The sequence below is a fragment of the Lepidochelys kempii genome, chromosome 14 (assembly GCF_965140285.1).
Source record: "Lepidochelys kempii isolate rLepKem1 chromosome 14, rLepKem1.hap1, whole genome shotgun sequence".
In the NCBI taxonomy this organism is placed as follows: Eukaryota; Metazoa; Chordata; order Testudines; family Cheloniidae; genus Lepidochelys; species Lepidochelys kempii.
In genome coordinates, this window is record NC_136393.1 from 46,968,748 (window position 1) to 46,990,598 (window position 21,851).

A 21,851-nucleotide genomic window follows, 5' to 3' on the forward strand; every position below is an offset into this window, starting at 1 on the left:
CAGAGCTCAGCTCCCATTGAAGCACCAGATTTTCAAAAGCAGTGGGAGAGTAAAATAAGCCCTCTTCTTCCTCCCTCCTTGCCTATAAATCCTGTGTGCCGTGGCCATGGACAGGCAACTGCTCCCCTGACAGCTCCATCTACCCTAAGTGTTAGCCTTTGGATTATTTCCTACAAATCAATCCCAATATTTACCCATATTTCTTTCAAAAATGCCCTGGGAGCTACAGGCCAAGACTTTCCACTGGGACTGGTGATTTGGGGTCCCAGCTTTTGATGTGTGTCTCCAGCTGCTGGGCCCCCAGAATCACCAGTCACAGTTGGAAAATCAAGGCCCCTCAGCTCTTTCCTGGTGTGGCATGGAAATCAGCCCTGGGAGGAATAAAAGCCATCTCTTACCTGCCTCAGCCAGGCCATGGTGGGGAGAGTCTCCTGCATGTTAGATCCAAAAGCAAGCAGCCTGGCTTGCCACATGTCTCAGCGCGCAGGAAACTGCTCACCCCATAGTAGGCAGGAAGCACGCTCATCTCTGTACTAACCCACCAACACAGCAGGCTCAGGGCAAACTGGCTCTTCCCACTGGCTGCCTGAGCTTTGACTCTCCCTCCAAACACATTGCCTGCGCCCTTCCCTTTCCTGGCTGGGTGCTTCTGGGGCTGGCAGGGTGAAATTCACCCAGGCTCAGATCCTCCCCGGTGTAAATCGGCGTCGCTCCGTAGCGACAGTCTAGCCAGGGAGGTTTGAATATGAGCCGAGATCCTGCAGGGCCAACAGCAAGGATCTGACCTTTTCAGCCTCACAGATAACCAAGACACGCAACTACTTCAGTTTATTAAGGCCTAACCCTTTCAACCCCAGTAAAACAATAGCCCCCATTAACCAAGTGTAGCTGCCCGGGCAGCTTTGTCCTTTTGTCCCATCTCTTTGTTGGACACCCGTGAGCTGGTTCTCAGAACCTGGCCATTTCTGCTGTGCCCCCGAACAGGCCTGTGACATCCTGTGGCGAGCCCTGGAGTCACTAACGCCAGACCACATCCTTGGTTCCTGAGAGAGAGAGTGACCGTTACATCGGGTGCATTTCAGACAAACCCAGCCCTGCTCTGTGTGCTTGGTAAATGCCCGGAGCTTTCCTTGCCACCAGGACACCAGCTGGGATAAGGAGAAATTTCTTTGTTTTTCCAAAGCTCAGGCCCGGGCTACAGTTTGAGGTGTGACTAACTCCCACGCGGCGCGGGGACCTGTGGCCCAGGGAAATGATCACCGGCGCCATGTTACTGTTCTCTGCCTTCATGGGTGAGTGCGGACTGTCTCAGGACCTGGTTGGACGGGATCCATCCATGCTTATGTCAAAGGCTGTAGCGAGGCTAAGATCAACGAGAAGGGAGGAGGAGGAACGGCCTGTAGCAAAGGGGGGATGGTTTGTTACATAAGAGAACAGCGATTTCTATGCTACAACTGAGATTAAACCTCTGTCATGGATTATTCTGACCCAGAAGGGCCCAATATGGACATCTAATCTGACCTGCTGTATAACCCAGGCCAGACGAGCTCACCCTGGGATTCCTGCATCCCGCCCATAGCTTGTGGTTGAGCTAGAGTGTATCTTTTAGAAAGACTGATCCCGCAGTGCCATAAAGACTTTGAGTGCTGAAGAGTCCATCTCTCAGGAGTGATTAATCCTCCTCACTATTCACCGCTGGTCTAGTTAAACCAGTGCAGCCCCTCTGGTATGGACGCAGTTATAGCGGTATAAGTGTGTTTATACAGGTAGAGCTTTGTCCCATACAGGAAGGGGAATGAGCTATACTGATATGCGGTGCCTTTATACTGGTAGACCTGCAGCTGCACTAGGGACAATACTGGTATAAAAAACACATCCCTAACCAACGTAAATATATTGGCCCAAAATCTATGTGCTGACCGGGTCGAACTTTATCGGTGATCATAACTACAGGTAGAGGACTTTACTTGTCATTAGAGCCGGTCAGAAAATCGAAATAAATGTGGCTTGAGAAATTTGGTAAGGGTTTCGCTTCTTTGGAAATTGTTTGCAGGAATTTTCATTTTTTCAACCAAAAAAATGGAAATGAAACCAAGAGTTTTGGCTGGTTCCGTTTTGAACATTTAAAAAGAGTTGCTTCGTTTTGGTGTTTGGAAAAGGAAATGATTTTTGTGAGAGGTTGCTTGTTTTTTCTCCCCTTCCCCCCCTTCCTTTTTTCTGGTGGGAGGTGTGTGTGTGGGGGGGGGTATAACTATATGTCCTTTTAAAAACAGTTCTGTCCTTCTTTTCCAATGGCAGAAAGCTAAGAAAGGGAGAAGAACAGACATAAAAATGGAGAGAAAAACCCCTTTTTACGTTAGTTGCTCTCCCTTCCAAGTGGAAGTTTGCTCATGAACATTGGTAGGGAGCAGTGGCTGGGCTGTACGCACGCTGGAGAGAAATTCATTCCTTAGCTGTGTCTAGGGATTGCTGATCGGGGACCTTTGCCAGCATTTTAAATCCGCTTTATAGAATTTGTGATTCTTTCTCTGTTCTACAGGTGCCTCCTCCACTCTCTTGATAGCCACTCCGGAGAATCCTGTCCACGCCATCACCAACCAGACAGCCGTCCTGCCCATCTCCCTGCGATTCTCTACCCCGCCGGGGGAATTCTTCCACCTCAAATGGGATTTCCTCTCCGGCGATCGCCCCGTCTTGGCCTACGTGCTGAGCAGGTGCAAAGGCAGCGCCCCCGAGGGCTGGCAGCGCTCCTGCCAACGCAGCGTGAAGGTGGCGAAGGAATATCAGCAGCAGGCAAACGTCTCTCTGCAGAGCGGTTCCCTGGTGATCCAGCATGTGCAGCCCATGGACACCGGGACGTACCGGATAACAGTGCAAGGCCTGGATGTGTTTGTCAAGGCAGAGGTGAACCTGACAGTGACTGAAGGTAACAGACATGTAGAGGAACATGGGCAGCAGGGGAACCCCCCCCTTAGTGGAGACTAGCCCCCACCCCCACGGCCAGAGGAGCCCCAGCCCTCCTGTCCCAATCCACCAGCCAGCCCTTCCCAGCTGGCCCAAGCCCCAAACTCCAGGCTGCTGGCTGGAGCAGAGCCCCAGCCGGCTTCAGCGGAGAGGGGTGCAAGGGCGGGGCCTTGGGGTGGAGCACAGGCGGGCCTATGATAGGCCTCCCCTGGCCTATGATACCCACTGCCCCTGGAAAGGAGTCTCCATGTGGTGTGAGCACATCTAGATTGGGGGAGGGGGCATGGGGCGGGGGAAAGGCACAGATGGAAGAGATCAGCCAAAGGAGAGAAGAATGGTTTGTTCCAGGGATTTCTCCTGATCCAGAGCATCCACCCGGCTCCTTTGCACTTTCCATGGAATCTAGGACACGCAAACCGTGGTCGGGAGCCGGGGAGCCTGGATTTCAAAGATTCCGGTTCAGAATCCTAGACACAGCTCCCGGCGCTCGCTCTCTCTAGCCCAGGGGTGGGCAAACTTTTTGGCCTGAGGGCCACATCTGGGTATGGAAATTGTATGGCGGGCCATGATTGCTCATGAAATTGGGGGTGGGGTTGGGGTGCAGAAGGGTGCTCCGGGCTGGAACCAAGGGGTTCGGAGGGAGGGAGGGAGGGGGATCAGGGCTGGGACAGGGGGTTGGGGCACTGGAGGGGGTCAGGGGTGCAGGCTCCAGGTGGCGCTTACCTCAAATGGCTCCCAGAAGCAGCGGCATGTCCCCCCTCCGGCTCCTACACGGAGGCACAGCTAGGCAGCTCCGTGCGCTGCCCTGTCTGCCCGCGCCACCCCTGTAGCTCCCATTGGCTGTGGTTCCCAGCCAATGGGAGCTGCAGGGGCGGCGCTTGAGGTAGGGGCAGCGTGCAGAGTCCCCTGGCTTCCCCTATGCCTAGCAGCCAGAGGGGGGAATGCTACTGTCTCCAGGAGCTGTGTGGAGCGGGGCAAGTCCCCAACCCCACTCCCCACCTGGAACACCAGCCTGGACCCCGTTTCCTGGCAGGAGCTCGAGCGCTGGATTAAAACGTCTGGAGGGCCGGATGCAGCCCCTGGGCCGTAGTTTGCCCACCCCTGCTCTAGCCTATAGGTATTTCAGGGAATATGTCAGATTCCTAGATTCCATGGCCAGAAGGGACCATTGTGATCATCCAGTCTGACCTCCCATATCACACCCGCCAGAGAACATCCCTGAATTAATCACTGCTTCAAGCCCACTAGCTGCGGTTGAGCAAGAGCAGATCTTTTAGCAAAACATCCAATCATCATTCAAAAAGATCCAGTGATGGAGAATCCACCATGACCCTTGGTCAGTTGTTCCAATCGTTAATTACCTTCAGTATTAAAAATGTTTACTTTGTTTGCCAGAAGCTGGGAATGGGCAACAGGGGATGGATCACTTGATGTTTCCCTGTTCTGTTTATTCCCTCTGGGGCACCTGGCACTGGCCACTGTCAGAAAATAAGATACCAGGCTAGATGGACCTTTGGTGTGACCCAGTATGGCCATTTTTATGTTCTTATTTCTAGTCTGCATTTGTCTAGCTTCACTTTCCAGCCATTGGATCATGTTGTACCTTTGTCTGCTAGATTGAAGAGCCGTCTGTTGTCAGATCTTAGTTCCCAATGTAGTTACTCATCGTAGACGGTGATCAAATCACCCTTAACCTTCTCCTCAATAAACTAAAGAGACTGAGCATCTTGAGTTTCTCACTATAAGACGTTTTCTAATCCTTGAATCATTTCATTTCCCGGGCGCTACATGAGCTGTTTTAGTATGCTGAGACCAAGCTGCACACTACAGCCGGTCAAAAAATAAAAAACACAACAAATTCCAAAATGTCAGAGTTGTTTTTATTTTGACATGTTTGAAACTGACCATTTTTAAAAGTCATAATTTTTTTCAGTCTATTTATTTTTATTTTTTTCTTGCAAACATCGACCTGGCTAGAGACATTTTTCACTTCCCCAAAACACAGTTGGTTTGTTTGTTTAATGAGAAAGTTGAGAAGCTAGAGCACAGGAAGGCAGCAGAAGAAGGGTGCGTGTTTGCTATCCCACCACATCCCCTCTAGCTTGAGCCCTGGTTTATCACAATACAAGCCCTGATCTAAAACCCAGTGAAAGTGTTTCCACTGACATTAAGGCATGTGAGGATCCCCGATATTACAGCAATGGGGACCACGTGAGTATGACGGAGGCAGCCAGACATCAGTGGGCTTTGGATCAGGCCTACAGAGAAGTCAGTCTCTCAGATGCCCCTCTGTCTCTCTCAGCAGCTGCACCAACAAACTCGGGAAGAGTGAATGGAGCCAGAGGCAGCCTGGTGCCCAACGCCGTCCACCTTGGCTTAGCCGGCCTGGTTCTTTGTGTCTTGGGGATGATCGTGGGAGAGGTGAGTGATTCCCACAGTCGTGGCTGCCTCTGGAGGGCATGGGGAAAGGATTCCCCATCTACAAGCCACGCCAGCTCTGTGTATTGCCCGTTAGGGGGCTTGGACCAGATCCTCCAGTGGAGTAAACTGGTGTCGGGTTAAATCCGGCTTTGCAAGGCCTGGAATGCAAATAGTTAGTGAAACTCCATTTTTGCTCAAACTCTGCAACCTGATCTAGGACCTAGGGGTTACAGTGAATGAGAAGCTGAATATGAGTCAACAGTGTGCCCTTGTTGCCAAGAAGGCCAATGGCATTTTGGGATGTATGAGTAGGGGCATTGCCAGCAGATCCAGGGACGTGATCGTTCCCCCTCTATTCGACATTGATGAGGCCTCATCTGGAGTACTGTGTCCAGTTTTGGGTCCCACACTATAAGAAGGATGCGGAAAAATTGGAAAGAGTCCAGCGGAGGGCAACAAAAATTATTAGGGGACTGGAACACATGACTTATGAGGAGAGGCTGAGGGAACTGGGATTGTTTAGTCTGCGGAAGAGAAGAATGAGGGGGGATTTGATAGCTGCTTTCAACTACCTGAAAGGGGGTTCCAAAGAGGATGGATCTAGACTGTTCTCAGTGGCAGCAGGTGACAAAACAAGGAGCAATGGTCTCAAGTTGCAGTGGGGGAGGTTTAGGTTGGATATTAGGAAAAACTTTTTCACTAGGAGAGTGGTGAAGCACTGGAATGCGTTACCGAGGGAGGGGGTGGAATCTCCTTCCCTAGAAGTTTTTAAGGTCAGGGTCGACAAAGCCCTGGCTGGGATGATTTAGTTGGGGATCGGTCCTGCTTTGAGCAGGGGGTTGGACTAGATGACCTCCTGAGGTCCCTTCCAACCCTGAGATTCTGTGATTCTATGATCAGTGCATCCTTGGTCTTGGCTTTCTCCATAACTGCTGTTTGGTGATTGCCGATAGATCCTGAGGGGATATGCACTTTGGAAATTAGATAGACAGGAGGGTGAGTGTGTGAAGGAAGAGAGAGCTAGATGTGAGGCTCTGCCCTGGCTGTGACGGGGGGCGGGGGGACGGGACAGTGTTTATTTTTTAAACACAAACATTTTTCACAATTTCCTACAAAAAATAAGTGTCATTTTTCACCCAGCTCCCCCCATGACTCCCTCGGCTGGTGTGGGATGAAGCGGATCCGCCCGCCCCGTGCAGCACACACAGGGGAGTCACCTGTACCTAATCACTTTCTCCTCCCCCCCCCCCAGGCAGTTTACAAGCCAGCCAGCTGCTCCCCGCACCGCCTGGAGGGAAGCCAAGCGCCAAGCTGGAGCCGCTGGACTGAGCTTCCACATACCTGGATCTGCAGCGCTGAAAATCCCCCAGCCGTCTAGTCCTGTATCCCAACGCAGGATGCTTCTGAAGAAAGCAAAAGACCCCCACCCTGCCACACCCTGGGCACTGGTACTTGGTAGGGGCTGCACTAGAGCGCGGTCTTTCACCCCCCACACGGCAGAACGACCACTGGGCCCCGTTAAGAGTTTTCTTTCAGCAGCAATGTGGCCCAGTGGCTAGAGCACTAGACGGGCCCTGCCCTGAGGTGAGCTAGGTTCCGTTCTGCTGCCAGCCTGCTGGTGACTGTAGCCAAGTCCCGTCACCACCCAGTGCCTCAGTTTCCCCATTGGTTACAATGATGCCAACCTGCTTTGTGAAGCGCTTTGAGATGTGCTGATGAAGAGAACCAGATTATTATTATTATTTTAGCTATTTCCCACTCGGTCAGATATGACCCCAGCTCTGGAGGGGCTCCCCCTATTGACAGAAGAACTCCAGGCCAGGTTTACAAGGGCCCAGCACTCAACATTAGGGCTGGAGTTTTCAGTTCCCAATTAGGCACTTACATAAGTGGGCCAAGTTTTTCAAAAGGTCTCAGTGCCCATCATGGCACTCAAGGTCCTGAGCTCTTTAGATGCTCTTGCCCCGACGGTGGGAGCCGAGCCCTTCTGACAATTCCAGTCCCCTATGTACAGGTGACAACTGCTTAAATGGGTCAGGTTCTACCTACTGGTGAAAGAGAACTCTTTACCTCTGCCCACTGCACAAATATTGTCAACGGTCCTAAAGATCCAGCTTAGGGTCGCCAATTTTGTATAGATATGTTCCTGGAGATTTCATCACCTGACGTAATCTTTAATTAAAGATGGATCTTTAATTTCCTGGAGACTCAAGGACAATCCTGCAGGGTGGGCAACCCTAATCCACCTGCTCTGACTCCTGCAGCGGGGAGTTTCACAGGTTGTCCATACATTGCCCAAAGTAGTTCCTTGTGTAGGTTCCAAATTAATGGCCCATTCTTTTCATCTGCTTATCATCACTGGAGGCAAGAGTCTTTCCAGGCGGTAATCCAGTAGTTCTCAACCTTTCCAGACCACTGTACCCCTTTCAGGAGGCTGATTTGTCTTGTGTACCCCAAGTTTAATCTCACTTAAAAATGACTTGCTTACAAAATCAGACATAAAAATACAAAAGTGTCACAGCCACTATTACTGAAAAAATGCTGACTTTCTCATTTACCACCTAATTATAAAATAAATCAATGGGAATATAAATACTGTACTTACATTTCAATGTAGAGTATATAGAGCAATATAAACAAGTCATTGTCTGTATGAAATTTTAGTTTGTACTGACTTCACTAGTGCTTTTTATGTAGCTTGTTGTAATATCTAGATGAGTCGATGTACCCCCTGGAAGAGCTCTGCGTACCCCAGGGGGACGCATACCCCCAGTTGAGAATCACTGCTGTAATCATACCAAGATTCTACCATCTGCCCCACCACTAAGGGGCAGTGTCTCTCCATTCTGTACACCTTAACTGGCACCCAACATAAGAACAACAGACATGGTTCTCCATAGCCCGGCTGCTGGTGCAGTCATTTACACCGAGGTGCGCGTGTAACTGAGCTAGCTGGGCCTTTAAGAGCAAGGTGCCACCAGCCTGTCCACTATGGGTCCTGGCCCCTTTAAGGCCGGGGACTCTGGAGTTGTGGTCCCTGAGCGCAAGACCTCACAGAGCATGTGATTAACAGAAGGGGTATAAAAAGAGGCAGCCCTGAGCTTGGGTGTCTCCTCATAGTGGCCTAAGGAAGAGGTGCTTTGGCAGGAAGTTAGCCCTCTGGTGAGAAACAAGAGTCTATGCCACCCCAAAGCATCTAAATCTACTTGACCAGTGGGGGGAAACTGAGTCACACTGCACCTGGCTCTCCTCCAGTGGGTGAAATGCTACTGCTGATGTAGCTGAGTGGAGCGTTCACTGTTCACTCCCGGTACAGATGCAAATGACTACACCAGGCATAAGGCAGTGGAGAATCCCACCCCGGAATCGGTACTGTACGCGTCAGTAACATGCAGGATGGATTGTCCAGGACTCCTAAGGGAGTTAAAGCCTAGAAGCCAGTGGGTGCTGCCTTAAGCTCCCCTTGACAATTCCACCCATAACGATCGGCCTTAAATGTGCAGCGGCAGCCAGAAAAGCGAACAGAATGTTGGGAATCTCTAGGGGGAGGAAATGAGGGGAGAGGGGGGTCTGTGCTCAGCAGGGCGTGGGAGGCTGGGGGCTGTGCTTGGCCAGAGCTGGGGAGGGTGGGAGGCCCCAATCTGGGGCACGGGCTGTGCCCAGGTTGGGGAGGGTGGGAGGCCCTGCTCGGCGGGATGGGTTGGAAAGCTGATGGCCACCCTTGTGGCGGCTGGGGGCTCCAAGGGGAGTGGGGGGCCTCGGCCAAGAAGCGTCCTCCCTCGTCAGTGCAGCTTCACTCGCACCCAGTGCCTGGCCGGGCAACGCAGGGGCGTGAGGGGCGCGGGAGGCCCCGGATGCCGGCGGCGGTCCTGGGGCGGGCCGGGGAGGCCACTCAGCAGCGCGCACCCGCGGGTGCGGCAGCAGCTTGGAGCGGAGCGGCGGGGGTCGCCGCGCCCGCACTGCCCGCAGCGGAGGGGGTGCTCCCCGGCGCGGGAGCGCTGGTGCGGAGCAGGGCCGAGCGGCGGCGGAAGCGGCGCCCGCAGCGGGGGGCAGGCGTGAGGTTTCCCGCCTGTGTGCCGCCGGCGGTGCTCCGCCAGGCTGGCCCGCTGGGCAAAGCGCCGCCCGCCCTCGCCGCGTTGAAAGGGCCACCGGAGGGTGGGGGGTCTCCGTGCCGCGCCGGCGCCGCCGCCTCCTGGCCCCGCTTCCTCTGCCCCCGCGGCAGGGTCTTTGTGGCAGGCTCCGCATCAGCGCGGGTGCCGCCCCTTCCCGGTGCAGCCTCCTCTGCCCCGGCCACGCCCGCCGGCCGCTCCCCTGCAGGAGCGACCGGGCATGAGCCGTCCCCACAGGACGACAGGGCCCCAACTACGGCCCGAGGCACTGCCCACGTGGCCCTGCCCTGCCCTGGAGCCGGTTTTGAAGGGGGCGCTCACACCTCTTGCAGCGCCGACTCAGCACCGCCCAGCTCAGGTTCACAGGCCTCTCTTTGCCTCCGTGTGGGCTGGAAATATTGTTTGCTGTTTCAGTGAGAGCCAAGACACGGCTCTCGTATGGTTCTGGGGGCCCCGGGCACAGGTGGTGGGATGGGTGCCCTGGTGCACACAGATCAGGGAGAGGGTGGTGACAACCTCGGAGAGGAGCTGGGCTTGCAGGGGTGGCTGTGGGGGGGGGGGTCCCAGCTGCCCCCACCCCTCTCAGCTGGGCTTATTTATCCCTCACCTGTTTGGGGGCCCGGCCAGCTCTCACTGTCCTGGCGTTTGCTGAGAACTGGGACTTGCAGCTCCTCCCCTCGCTCCATCCAGTATCGGGACTGGGGCCCTGCTGGGAGAGAACAGAGCAGGTGGGATCCAGGTAAATACCCGCCCAGCTCGGCGTTCATCCACCGCTCTGGGCTGGCACGGACGGGACAGCCAGGAAACGCCCGTGGAAACACAGGAGGGCCACATCGGACACAAACAATCAGAGTGGAGGGGAGACGACCCCCCCCCGGGCTCCCCCAGCCATGGTGCCAGTGTGGCCCCGCAGCCGCTCGCTAACACAGGGGTATAAAAGCCTCTTGAACCGAACTGGCTCCGTGCAGCGCCAGGACTGAGCCTCTGAACGGGGCGGGTGGGAAACAGCTGGCCTGGCTAGTGCCACCCTGTGTGGTGAACACCAGCTCCGTGCAAAGGAGCAAGCCAGGGAAGCGCCAGTGACCTCGCCCCACATCCCGCGAGCCAGCAGCCGCACCGGGGACCCCACGGCATGGGGCAGAACCCCTGATCCCCTCGGTCACAAGGGGGTGGCAGAGACTCCTGCGCTTTCCAGAGCAGACCGCGTACTCAGGCCCCACAGGGGCCTTCCCGAAAGAGCCCCCCACCAGCCTGGCCCCCTCAGCGCACACGGCCTGGCCACCAGAGCTCTACAGGGAACAGCTCTGTGGTCTTCTGAGCCACAGAGACCTGAGCATGCTCCTGCTGGAGACATTTGACAGCATCACCCCACTGGACTTGACCTAGGGAGGACACGCCTCCCACTAATGAGGAACCCCCCCTCACTCCACAGCACACCCAGGGACCCCTGCACTGCCAGCCTTGCCCCTGGGACAGCGCCCCAACTCCTTGGCCCAAGGAGCATTTTCGTTCTGTCCTTGTGCAGGGCCCGGCGCCATAAGGCCTGATCTCCAAACGGCTCTTAGTGCTACCGCTGGCCAAAGAGCAATCGCCCGCTGGTGCTGCCATCGCAAATCAGCACCTCTCCCAATTCCCCCTCATCATAGGATTGGAAGGGACCTTGAGAGGCCATCTAGCCCAGTCCCCTGCACTCATGGCAGGACTAAGCATTATCTCTGACAGGTGTTTGTCTAACCTGCTCCTAGAAATCTCCAGTGATGGAGATTCCCCAGCCTCCCTAGGCAATTTATTCCAGTGCTTAACCACCCTGACAGGAAGCTTTTCCTAATGTCCAACCTAAACTGCGCTTGCTGCAATTTAAGCCCATGGCTTCTTTATCCTCAGAGGTTAAAGAGAACAATTTACCTCCCTCCTCCTGCTAACAATCTTTTATGTACTCGAAAACTGTTAGCATGTCCCCCCCGGTCTTCTCTTCTCCAGAGTAAACAAACCCAGTTTTTTCAATCTTCCCTCGTAGGTCATGTTTTTTAGACCTTTAATCATTTTTGCTGCTCTTCTCTGGATTTTCTCCAATTTGTCCACATCTCTCCTGAAATGCGGTGCCCAGAACTGGACACAATACTCCAGCTGAGGCCTAATCAGCGCGGAGTAGAGCAGAAGGATTACTTCTCGTGTCTTGCTTATAACACTCCTGCTAATAAATCGCAGCATGAGGTTCGCTTTTTTTGAAGCAGTGTTACACTGTTGACTCATAGTTAGTTTGTGCTCTACTCTGATCCCCAGATCCCTTTCCGCAGTACTCCTTCCTAGGTAGTCATTTCCCATTGCGTATGTGTGCAACTGATTGTTCCTTCCTAAGTGGAGTACTTTGCATTTGTCCCTATTGAATTTCATCCTGATTACTTTAGACCATTTCTCCAGTTTGTCCAGATCATTTTGAATTTTAATCCTATCCTCCAAAGCATTTACAACCCCTCCCAGCTTGGTATCATCCGCAAACTTTATAAGTGTACTCTCTATGCCATTATCTGACTCATTGAAGATATTCAACAGAACCCTAACCCAGAAATGATCCCTGTGGGACCCCACTCATTATGCCCTTCCAGCATGACTGTGAACCACTGATAACTACTCTCTGGGAACGGTTTTCCAACCAGTTCCGCACCCACCTTATAGTAGCTCAGGGTAGATAAAAATCAATGAATTTTTTAAAAAAATTTGGATTTTTTTGATAAAATGCTTTTTGAGGAAAAAACCTATCTAAAAATAGTTTTAATTAAGATACATTATAGCTCAAAAATCTCTCATCATGGAATAGGGATTATAAATTCTATAGTATGAGACAATATATTCATGTAACGTGTAAGAAAAGTTTTGTAAATGAGTTCCAATAATTCATGGATTAGGGACCCAATCTTATGGGGTTCCACAGACTTCCGTATAGATTATTTAGGTGAATCTTTCTAGCTACCCAATGGGACTCAGTGGTCAGTCTAGAAGATACCATCAGAGACGGTTAGTGCTGCACTTCTCAAACTGTGGATTTGTGTCTTCAGAGGTAACATGCTTGTTAACAGCAAAAATATTTTAAAATAAATAATATACAGAGGTGAGAAATAACAGACCTCAACTCTATTGTCCCTCTGCAAATTTGTGTACACAGAGTCAATCCCTTACCTCTCTCTAAAAGTGCAAAGTTTTAAAAAGTTCAATGAATAGAAGATTGTTGAGGGCGGAATAGATCTGGACAAGGAGAAAACATCTGGAGATAAATGTGAGAAGGGAGAGACAGGCAGTAGAAACAAAAGTGAAATTGTTTGAGCAGCATATTCCAGAAGTCTTGAGGTCTTTCCGAGTGTAGCCTTCATTGATTTGAGATCTACCATACCATTCTCTCACTAGAAGGGAAAACCTATAATGGCAGCAGGCCATAGAAGAGACCCAGTTTGGGAATATTTTAATGAAGTTACTCTACCTGTGAGTAAGACAGACATGCGTGCAAAATGCAAAAGAAATGCAAGGCCTGGTCGCCTGAATGAAACAACATCATGAGAAGCATTCCTTCTCAAGAGGAAGCTGCCTTGAAGATGATGAAAGGAACACGTCTGAACATGCAAGACCTTCAGGTTGGTAAACTTCATACTTCTTTCTTAAGGACTGCCTGTCTTTCCTCTGAACTATTATTGAATTCTCATGTTTGAGCAAAAAATACAGTTGTTACTCTGTGGTACTATCATTTTAGATGCAGTTGTGATAAAAAAGAAAGAGCTGAAATAAGCAGATCTTCCTTTTACAATTTCACCTTTAAAGTGGTACTGAGTGTCAGTGAATGCAATGAGCAATACTAAATGATGAGCAATACGGTAATAATAGTTAAATAACTGCATTGACTTATTTTGTTCAGGAGAATCCATCCTCAACAAACAAAGGGTTCTGAAGACTGTCCACCTTCAAGATCACCATCATTTTCTATAGTTTCAGAGTTATCTGCCAAGGACAGTGTTTCAGTCACATCATATATGTCACATACCCACAGTGTATCTGTCACCTGTAGCAAAAAGAAAAAAAAATTCTCCATCATCTAGAAACAACCATAGATAACAGGTTTCAGAGTAACAGCCGTGTTAGTCTGTATTCGCAAAAAGAAAAGGAGTACTTGTGGCACCTTAGAGACTAACCAATTTATTTGAGCATGAGCTTTCGTGAGCTACAGCTCACTTCATCGGATGCATACTGTGGAAACTGCAGAAGACATTATATGCACAGAGACCATAAAACAATACCTCCTCCCACCCCACTCTCCTGCTGGTAATAGCTTATCTAAAGTGATCATCAAGGTGGGCCATTTCCAGCATAAATCCAGGTTTTCTCACCTCCCACCCCCCTCCAAAAACCACACACACAAACTCGCACTCCTGCTGGTAATAGCTTATCCAAAGTGACCACTCTCCTCACAATGTGTATGAAAATCAAGGTGGGCCATTTCCAGCACAAATACAGGTTTTCTCACCCCCCCCCCCCCGACCCCCATACACACACAAACTCACTCTGCTGCTGGCAATAGCTCATCCAAACTGACCCCTCTCCTTACAATGTGCATGATAATCAAGGTGGGCCATTTCCAGCAGAAATCCAAGATTAACCAGAACGTCGGGGGCGGGGGGGGGGGTAGAAAAAAACAAGGGGAAATAGGCTACCTTGCATAGAGACTGGGAGTGGCTATGTCATTGTGCAAGGTAGCCTATTTCCCCTTGTTTTTTTCTACCCCCCCCCCCGACCTTCTGGTTAAACTTGGATTTATGCTGGAAATGGCCCGCCTTGATTATCATGCACATTGTAAGGAGAGTGGACAGTTTGGATGAGCTATTGCCAGCAGGAGAGTGAGTTTGGGGGGGGGGGGGGAGTGAGAAAACCTGGATTTGAGCTGGAAATGGCCCACCTTGATTATCATGCACATTGTAGGGAGAGTGGTCACTTTGGATGAGCTATTACCAGCAGGAGAGTGAGTTTGTATGTGTATGGGGGTGGGGGGGGGGGTGAGAAAACCTGTATTTGTGCTGGAAATGGCCCACCTTGATTTTCATACACATTGTGAGGAGAGTGGTCACTTTGGATAAGCTATTACCAGCAGGAGAGCGAGTTTGTGTGTGTGGTTTTTGGAGGGGGGGGGTGAGAAAACCTGGATTTGTGCTGGAAATGGCCCACCTTGATTATCATACACATTTTAAAGAGAGTGGTCACTTTGGATGGGCTATTACCAGCAGGAGAGTGAATTTGTGGGGGTGGGGGGGCGGAGGGTGAGAAAACCTGGATTTGTGCTGGAAATGGCCCAACTTGATGATCACTTTAGATAAGCTATTACTAGCAGGAGAGTGGGGTGGGAGGAGGTATTGTTTTATGGTCTCTGTGCATATAATGTCTTCTGCAGTTTCCACAGTCTGCATCCGATGAAGTGAGCTGTAGCTCACGAAAGCTCATGCTCAAATAAATTGGTTAGTCTCTAAGGTGCCACAAGTCCTCCTTTTCTTTTAACCATAGATAAGTTTGTGATAAGAAACTAGCAGATTGCAAAGAGAGGTAATTGATGAAAATATTTTCTGGTTTGTTTCTGCAACAAACTCTCCTTTCCGTATGACTGAGAACCCGCACTTCATTAACATGGTTCAGTCATTGAGACCAGGATACTGTCCACCCAACAGAGCAGATGTCGCAGGCGAATTGCTGGATAAAGTGTATGAAAGAGAAATTGAGCAGTGTGCAAAAGGTCGAGAGGGTAAAATTGTTAACCTGAGTCTTGATGGGTGGAGCAATGTCCACAATGATCCTGTTGTATGTGCTTGTGTGACAAAAGAAGAAGGGAACGTCTTCCTTACAGAAACAATTGATACATCAGGAAATGCCCACACAGCAGAATACTTACAAGAAGTAACAGTAAAAGCTATAACAAACTGTGGGGAAAAAATTCAAATATCTAGTACGCAGCTTGGTCATAGACAATGCTGCAAATGTATCCAAGGTGAGAAGAAATTATTTAGAAGAGAGTCCCAAGCTAACAACATACGGTTGCAGTGCTCATTTGATGCACCTCCTAGCCAAAGACTTCAGTTTTCCAAAAATAAAGGCTAATGTTGATGAAATTGCAAAATACTTCCCTAACAAGCACTTGGAAGCAGCTGCTCTGAAAAAAGTGGGAGGAACCAAGCTAACTCTCCCACAAGATGTGCGATGGAACTCAGTCGTGGACTGTTTTGAGCATTAGATCAAGAACTGGCCTAATCTGACGACAGTTTGTGAACAAATAGATGGCACTGTCACAGCCAAAGTTTAGAAGGAACTGAGGGAGATCTTAAAAAGAGAAATATGCAATGACAGAGTTAAATTACAAGCATTAAAAAAACGAATGGGACAAGCACTATCTCCGGCTCATTTTCTTGCAAATATTCTCAATACTCGGTAGCAGGGTCAAACCTTAATTGCTGAAGAAGAGGAGTTGGCGAGGACATGGACATCCAGCAATCATCCCTCCATAATGCCAACTATAATAAACTTCAGAGCTATGGGTGAACTATTCAAGAAATATACGTTTGCTGATGATGTTTTAAAGAAAGTCACACCAGTGAACTGGTAGAAGTCACTTAAGCACTTGGATTCAGAGACTGTTGAAGGGATAATCTCATTTTTAACAGCAGTAGCTTCTTCTGTCGGTGTAGAAAGAATATTTTCTTCCTTTGGACTAATTCATTCCAAATTGAGAAATTGTTTGGGACCTGACAAAGCAGGAAAGCTTGTTTTTCTTTTCCAGATTATGAACCAACAGGAAAAAGAAGGTGAAGACGACTGAGTTAGCTGCAGAAGGCAATATTTTAAGTTTCTCATGTTGATCTGGCTGACAGAGTCGATTTAACTTTTGGTTTTTTTAAAAAATATTTCATTTCACTATTTTAGTTAAAAACAATTTTAACAAAAACAAACCTGATTTTAAAAAAAGTGACTGTTTAACTAAACTCAAAAAATCGTGCTTGTTTTGTTAAATATTATGTTTGCTGTTGAAGAAAAAAATCCAGAATACATAATGTTGTTTTAGTTAAATAAAACAATTTAAATGTCTGTCTGGTGATGTTCTCCTCCTAATTCAGCCTGGCAAGAAAAAACGCCAAATATTAATGATTAACCTAAAAAGAAAAGGAGGACTTGTGGCAGCTTAGAGGCTAACAAATTCATTTGAACATAAGCTTTCATGAGCTACAGCTCACTTCATCGAATGCATCCGATGAAGTGAGCTGTAGCTCACGAAAGCTCATGCTCAAATAAATTGGTTAGTCTCTAAGGTGCCACAAGTCCTCCTTTTCTTTTTGCGAATACAGACTGACACGGCTGCTACTCTGAAACCAATGATTAATTAACCTGTTGAACTGGCGATAGTTCACCTCCCAATGACTTCATAACTATCGGCTTCAGTTACCTTTGGTAAATGAAATAACCAAACAATCATTCACTGCCTGATAGTAAAACTAATCTGAAAAGTTTCCAAAATAAATCACTTTAAAAATGTACAGTGTGTACCTTCTAAAAATGAAACCTACATCGATCTCTGAGTTATGAAGAATATGTATTAAGGTTATAAAAAACCAACAAGAATGCACTTTTAGGCATGGGGTTGGGGGTTGGACTAGATGACCTTCTGGGGTCCCTTCCAACCCTGATATTCTATGATTCTATGATTCATGCATCCGATGAAGTGAGCTGTAGCTGACGAAAGCTCATGCTCAAATAAATTGGTTAGTCTCTAAGGCGCCACAAGTACACTTTTAGGTAGAAATCCATGATTAAATCGAGCCTTCCTGACTAGTGATTTAAATCATGAATTAGAACAGGATATAAATCAAATCCACCCTGTCACACACCCAGAGCCCTGCACAGGAAGCAGCTAATCCCCCCCCCCATATACTCCCCCGCACAGATACGGATCACCCCTCCCCCACCAGCTCCCCATACCCCTCTCCCGGAGCTGGCTGGGGGCCGGGCAGATCCCGCGGGCTGCAGCTATGCACCCCCGCTGCAGTGGCCCGGCTGATGGGGGGGCAGCTGCTGCCCGCACCCGCCCCGCTGAGCCCGCTGGAGGGGGGCCGACCGGGCCGGCTGCAGCGAGCCCAGAGCCGCGCACCCCGCCTCGCCCCCGGACCCGCTGCGGCGCCCGGCCCTCGACCCGGCTTTACCGAGCTCCGTCTGCAGCCCGCGCTCTCCACCCGGCTCGGCTGCAGCCCGGCCCCGGCTGTTGACCAGGGGCCTCGCCCGCCCCGGGCGCTGTGCAGCGCGGGGACGCCAGGCGGCCGCACGAGTCACGGCAGGGCAGGGCTCCTGCCTCTCACCGCGGGGCTGGCCGCGCTCACGCAGACCCTGCCCTGCTCCTGACAACCCCCCCCCGGCCGTCCAGCCTGGCACCCGCAGGAGCCAGGCCAGCTGTAGCTCACGAAAGCTCATGCTCAAATAAATTGGTTAGTCTCTAAGGTGCCATAAGTACTCCTTTTCTTTTTACGAAGACAGACTAACACGGCTATTACTCTGAAACCTCCTATGGACCATCACCGCCAGTTCCAGATCGCTCAGGGCAAGAGCCCATGTTCAGACAGGTCACCAGTGTCCTTGGGCCAGCCCGGGGTGCAAAGCCAAGGGCTTCATGAATGGCCTGTTATTGCCAATACTCCCCTACAGAGCAGCGTGTGCCCGATGGGACGTGACAAGCGGCCACCCCATGTAGAATCATAGACAATTAGGGTTGGACAAGACCTCAGGAGGTCATCATCCAGCCCTTGGTCTCACCGCCCTCCTGCCTTTTGTATTTGGGATACCAGGTGAGCCCGAGCCCTTTGCAGAGGCACCCAAGGGAATTAAATTATTTGGGCAAGATCACTGGCTCAGGGACCTTTGAAAAGCCCGGCTTCGAAGACTTCCGGGATTGTGAAAACCCCCTGTATAGTTAGGTTGTCAATCAGGGACCCCATGTTCAAATCACTCCACGTTTCCCAGGAAAATTCCAGTCCAGATTCAGCCTTAAGCTGATCTGACCATTTTTGTTTCCATGATTCTCAGTAGCTTCATATTGTTTTTCCAGTAATATGATGATAAAACAGCTGTATGGTGTGCTAGCATGAGATGCCTGTCTGTGGGCTGTTGAACTAATGGCTTCATACCATATAAAGTCCTTTTTCCTAGGAGCAGGAATGTTAGCCTTGTTCTCCTGGCTAGCTCCAAGATCCAGCTCCAAGGTCCTGTCTCACTCATTCAACATTGAGTGAAAGTATCTGCGGGACACAGGCCTTTCTGGCTTTTCCAAAGCTGCTGACTCATGTTGCTGGCATAGCTGCTGTTACGTTCCACTCCGCTTGAGTGGTCTGTGACTACATCTCTGCACAACACAGTGAGCTAGGTCTTTCGTTTGTTTCTAAGGTGCTTGGGATCTTTAGGGAGAGTAAGGGTGCTAATTAAATGCAAAAAGAAAAGGAGTTCTTTTTGCGAATACAGACTAACACGGCTGCTACTCTGAAACCTGTAATTAAATGCAAGATCATTAATTTTACTGATAGCCAGTCTGGATGTGTGCATTGGTAAGGAGAGCAATGAATGAAAAGAGGAATCCCCAGGTTTAGCACAGCCTCAATACACTGAGATGAGCTGCACAGCCTTCACCCCACCCCAGCTCTGACCCAAGGAAGACAGAGACTGTGGTGGAGGGAAGAATGCAAGGGAAAAAAAAAAAGAAAGAAAGAAACCCAGAAACTAGAGGAGAGAGAAAACCAGACAAAACCAAACAGATGAGAGCATAATGGTTTTTTAAAAAATGTTTTTTTAAAAATACATCTGATGAAGTGGGTTCCAGCCCACAAAAGCTTCTGCCCAAATAAATGTGTTAGTCTCTAAGGTGCCACAAGGACGCCTCGTTGTTTTTGCTGATGCAGACGAACACGGCCACCCCTCCAAAACCTGTCAACATTTTTCTGTAAGAGGAAAAATATGCATCAAAATTATACAGAAATAAAAGCCAATTTCAAAGAACCTTGCAGATGGACTTTGGATCCACACACACTGGTTTCATTGGAACTTACGACCTGTGCCTAACCATCATCATGCTCGCTTTGTATCTCGTCCCTACCTGTTTCATCGGCTTGGGTTGTAAGTTCCTCAGGCCAAGGACAGCGCCTGCCATAGGTAGGGCCCTACCAAAGTCACGGCCATGAAAAATGTGTCACGGACCATGAAATCTGGTCTCCCCCTGTAAAATATGCTCTTTTGTGTGCTTTTACCCTATATTATACAGATTTCACAGGGGAGACCAGCGCTTCTCAAATTGGGGTTTGCAGGGGGGTTGCAAGGTTATTTGGGGGGGGGGGGTCGCGGTATTGCCACCCTTACTTCTGCGCTGCTGCCTTCAGAGCTGGGTGGTCGGAGAGCGGCGGCTGCTGACTGAGGACCCAGCTCTGCGGGCAGCAGCATAGAAGTAAGGGTAGCGGTACTGCAACCCCCCCTACAATAACCTTGCAACCCCTCCCCCCCCCACACAGCTCCTTTAAATAGCTGAAATCATAACATTTAAAATTTTTAAAATCCTATGCTGTGAAATTGACCAAAATGGACCGTGAATTTGGTAGGGCCCTACTCATAGTGTGGCACTGTCAAATATAATGATTGTACCCTCTGAAGGACAAACAGCAGCGACTTCTCTTTCGTCACATTGATGGATTTTAAGTGCAGAGTGCCAGCAGCTGGATCACAGGCACCGACTTTTGTTTTTTTTCCAGTGGGGGCTTCGCCCCTGCTCCACCTTTGCTCCACCTCTTCCCACCCCCTGCCCTGAGGTCCCACCTGCCACTCGCTCCTCTCCGCCCCTCCCCTGAGTGCCTCCCGCTCGCTGATCCACAGCCAGCCCCACGGGTTCCAGAACAGCTGATCCGCAGCCAGCCAGGGAGCCGGCCAGCCACTGTGGGTGGCGGGTGCTGAGTGTCCCCTGTTTTTTTCCCCCGTGGATGCTTCAGCCCCAGAGCACCCACGGAGTTGGTGCCTATGAGCTGGACCTAGGTACAGAGAATCCCCAATACAACTGTTTTCCCTCTGACAGACGGCAAGGATATGGAGTTGAGCGTCTCCCTGGTGCTTCAGAATTTGCCAAAATCTTGGTATCACTGAGGAACAAGCAGATGCCGAGAGGATCTGGCCCACCTTCACTTGCATAGAAACAAGATACAGCAGGTCGCTAGCGCCCCCACCCCTCTGCTGCCTTAAAAACATAAGGTGCATTTTAAAAAAATGTATCGAGTTCGATCTAAATTGATACAATTAGGTTGAGTAGAAAAGTCGGGGCGGGTGTGCGGGCGTCCCTGTGCATACAGTAGCACTTCAGCTGAGCTCTGACGTCTCCAATTGCCCTTGCGCTCCATTCTGCCCTCTCGGCATAAGTCCCACAGGCTTGCTGCAGATCCAGTATCGCACCGTGTCGCACCAGGAAGAGGTGACGGCTTCATCATTCAGATACGCACACTCGCCGTGCGCTCTGACTGCGAACCTGCATTGCAAGCAGCACAGAATTAAAGTCAAGGCTTTGTATTCTGTGCAGCGCAGCAGACAGAAAGCAAGCGGCAAGGGCCTCTAAATTATGTAGCACTGTCCCCTTTCACTTTTGTACAGTCCAGTTCGTCTAATAGCCCTTGTTATGGTTCACATTAAACGCTGCTCTCCGATTTTTAATTTCACTGTGATGCAAAATTTTGGTGCAAAGTTCCAAACACAATTGCATCACAGAAGTTGTCAAGGAGAACTGGGAAGTTTAAGCAGCTAGGTTAGGAAGAGCTGGGGCTTTTCTTATCTAGGAAAATACTGAGTTTGGGGACCCAAGCAGTTGAAATGTTGGTCACTGGGAAGGGGATGCATCACTTTTGTCTCTCCCCATTTTGGGGACATGAAGGAGAAGACTAAATTTGAGGGAGGGGGTTGAATTTTTCTTTCACAACGCCAGCAATCCGTGATAGCAACTATCTGCCCCAGGATCTGGGACTTCATCCAGTGGCGATGCGGAAAGTATGCTGGCTTGATGCTTCTGTTAAAATGGTCAGCAACAAAACAGTTGTGTGTGGACGTTGAAAACAGCCTTAGTAGGGTTGGGTTAAGTCCAGCTGTAATCAGCTGAGCTATTAAGACTTGTCTCAGAAGTATCCTTTCAAGTTACAACAGCAGTTCTGTCCATTTCCTCAGGGATATGTTTTACTACTCAAAACAGTTCAACATAAAGCAAAGAACTAAACCGGGCTCTGCTTCCAGCAAGCACCTACCTGCTCCCTGCAGCTCTCAGCGGAGCAGCTTGCTGAC

At 50.0% G+C, this 21,851-nt stretch overlaps 1 protein-coding gene across 5 annotated transcripts in view; it reads right to left on the bottom strand.

Annotated features, from left to right (window-relative positions):
* Positions 1–4,861: 4,861 nt before the first annotated feature.
* Positions 4,862–21,851, bottom strand: part of LOC140897920 (C-type lectin domain family 2 member B) — a 38,595-nt gene continuing 21,605 nt past the window's right edge. For 4 of the 5 annotated variants that reach the window (XM_073311213.2, XM_073311210.2, XM_073311209.2 and 1 more), the window contains exon 6: positions 20,053–21,051. In XM_073311213.2, coding sequence (XP_073167314.1) covers positions 20,886–21,051 — 166 coding nt within the window. In that variant the 3' untranslated portion in view covers positions 20,053–20,885. Of the gene's footprint in view, positions 5,795–10,101; positions 10,204–20,052; positions 21,052–21,851 lie in introns of those variants that run through there. The other variant, XM_073311214.2, reaches the window with a different exon arrangement.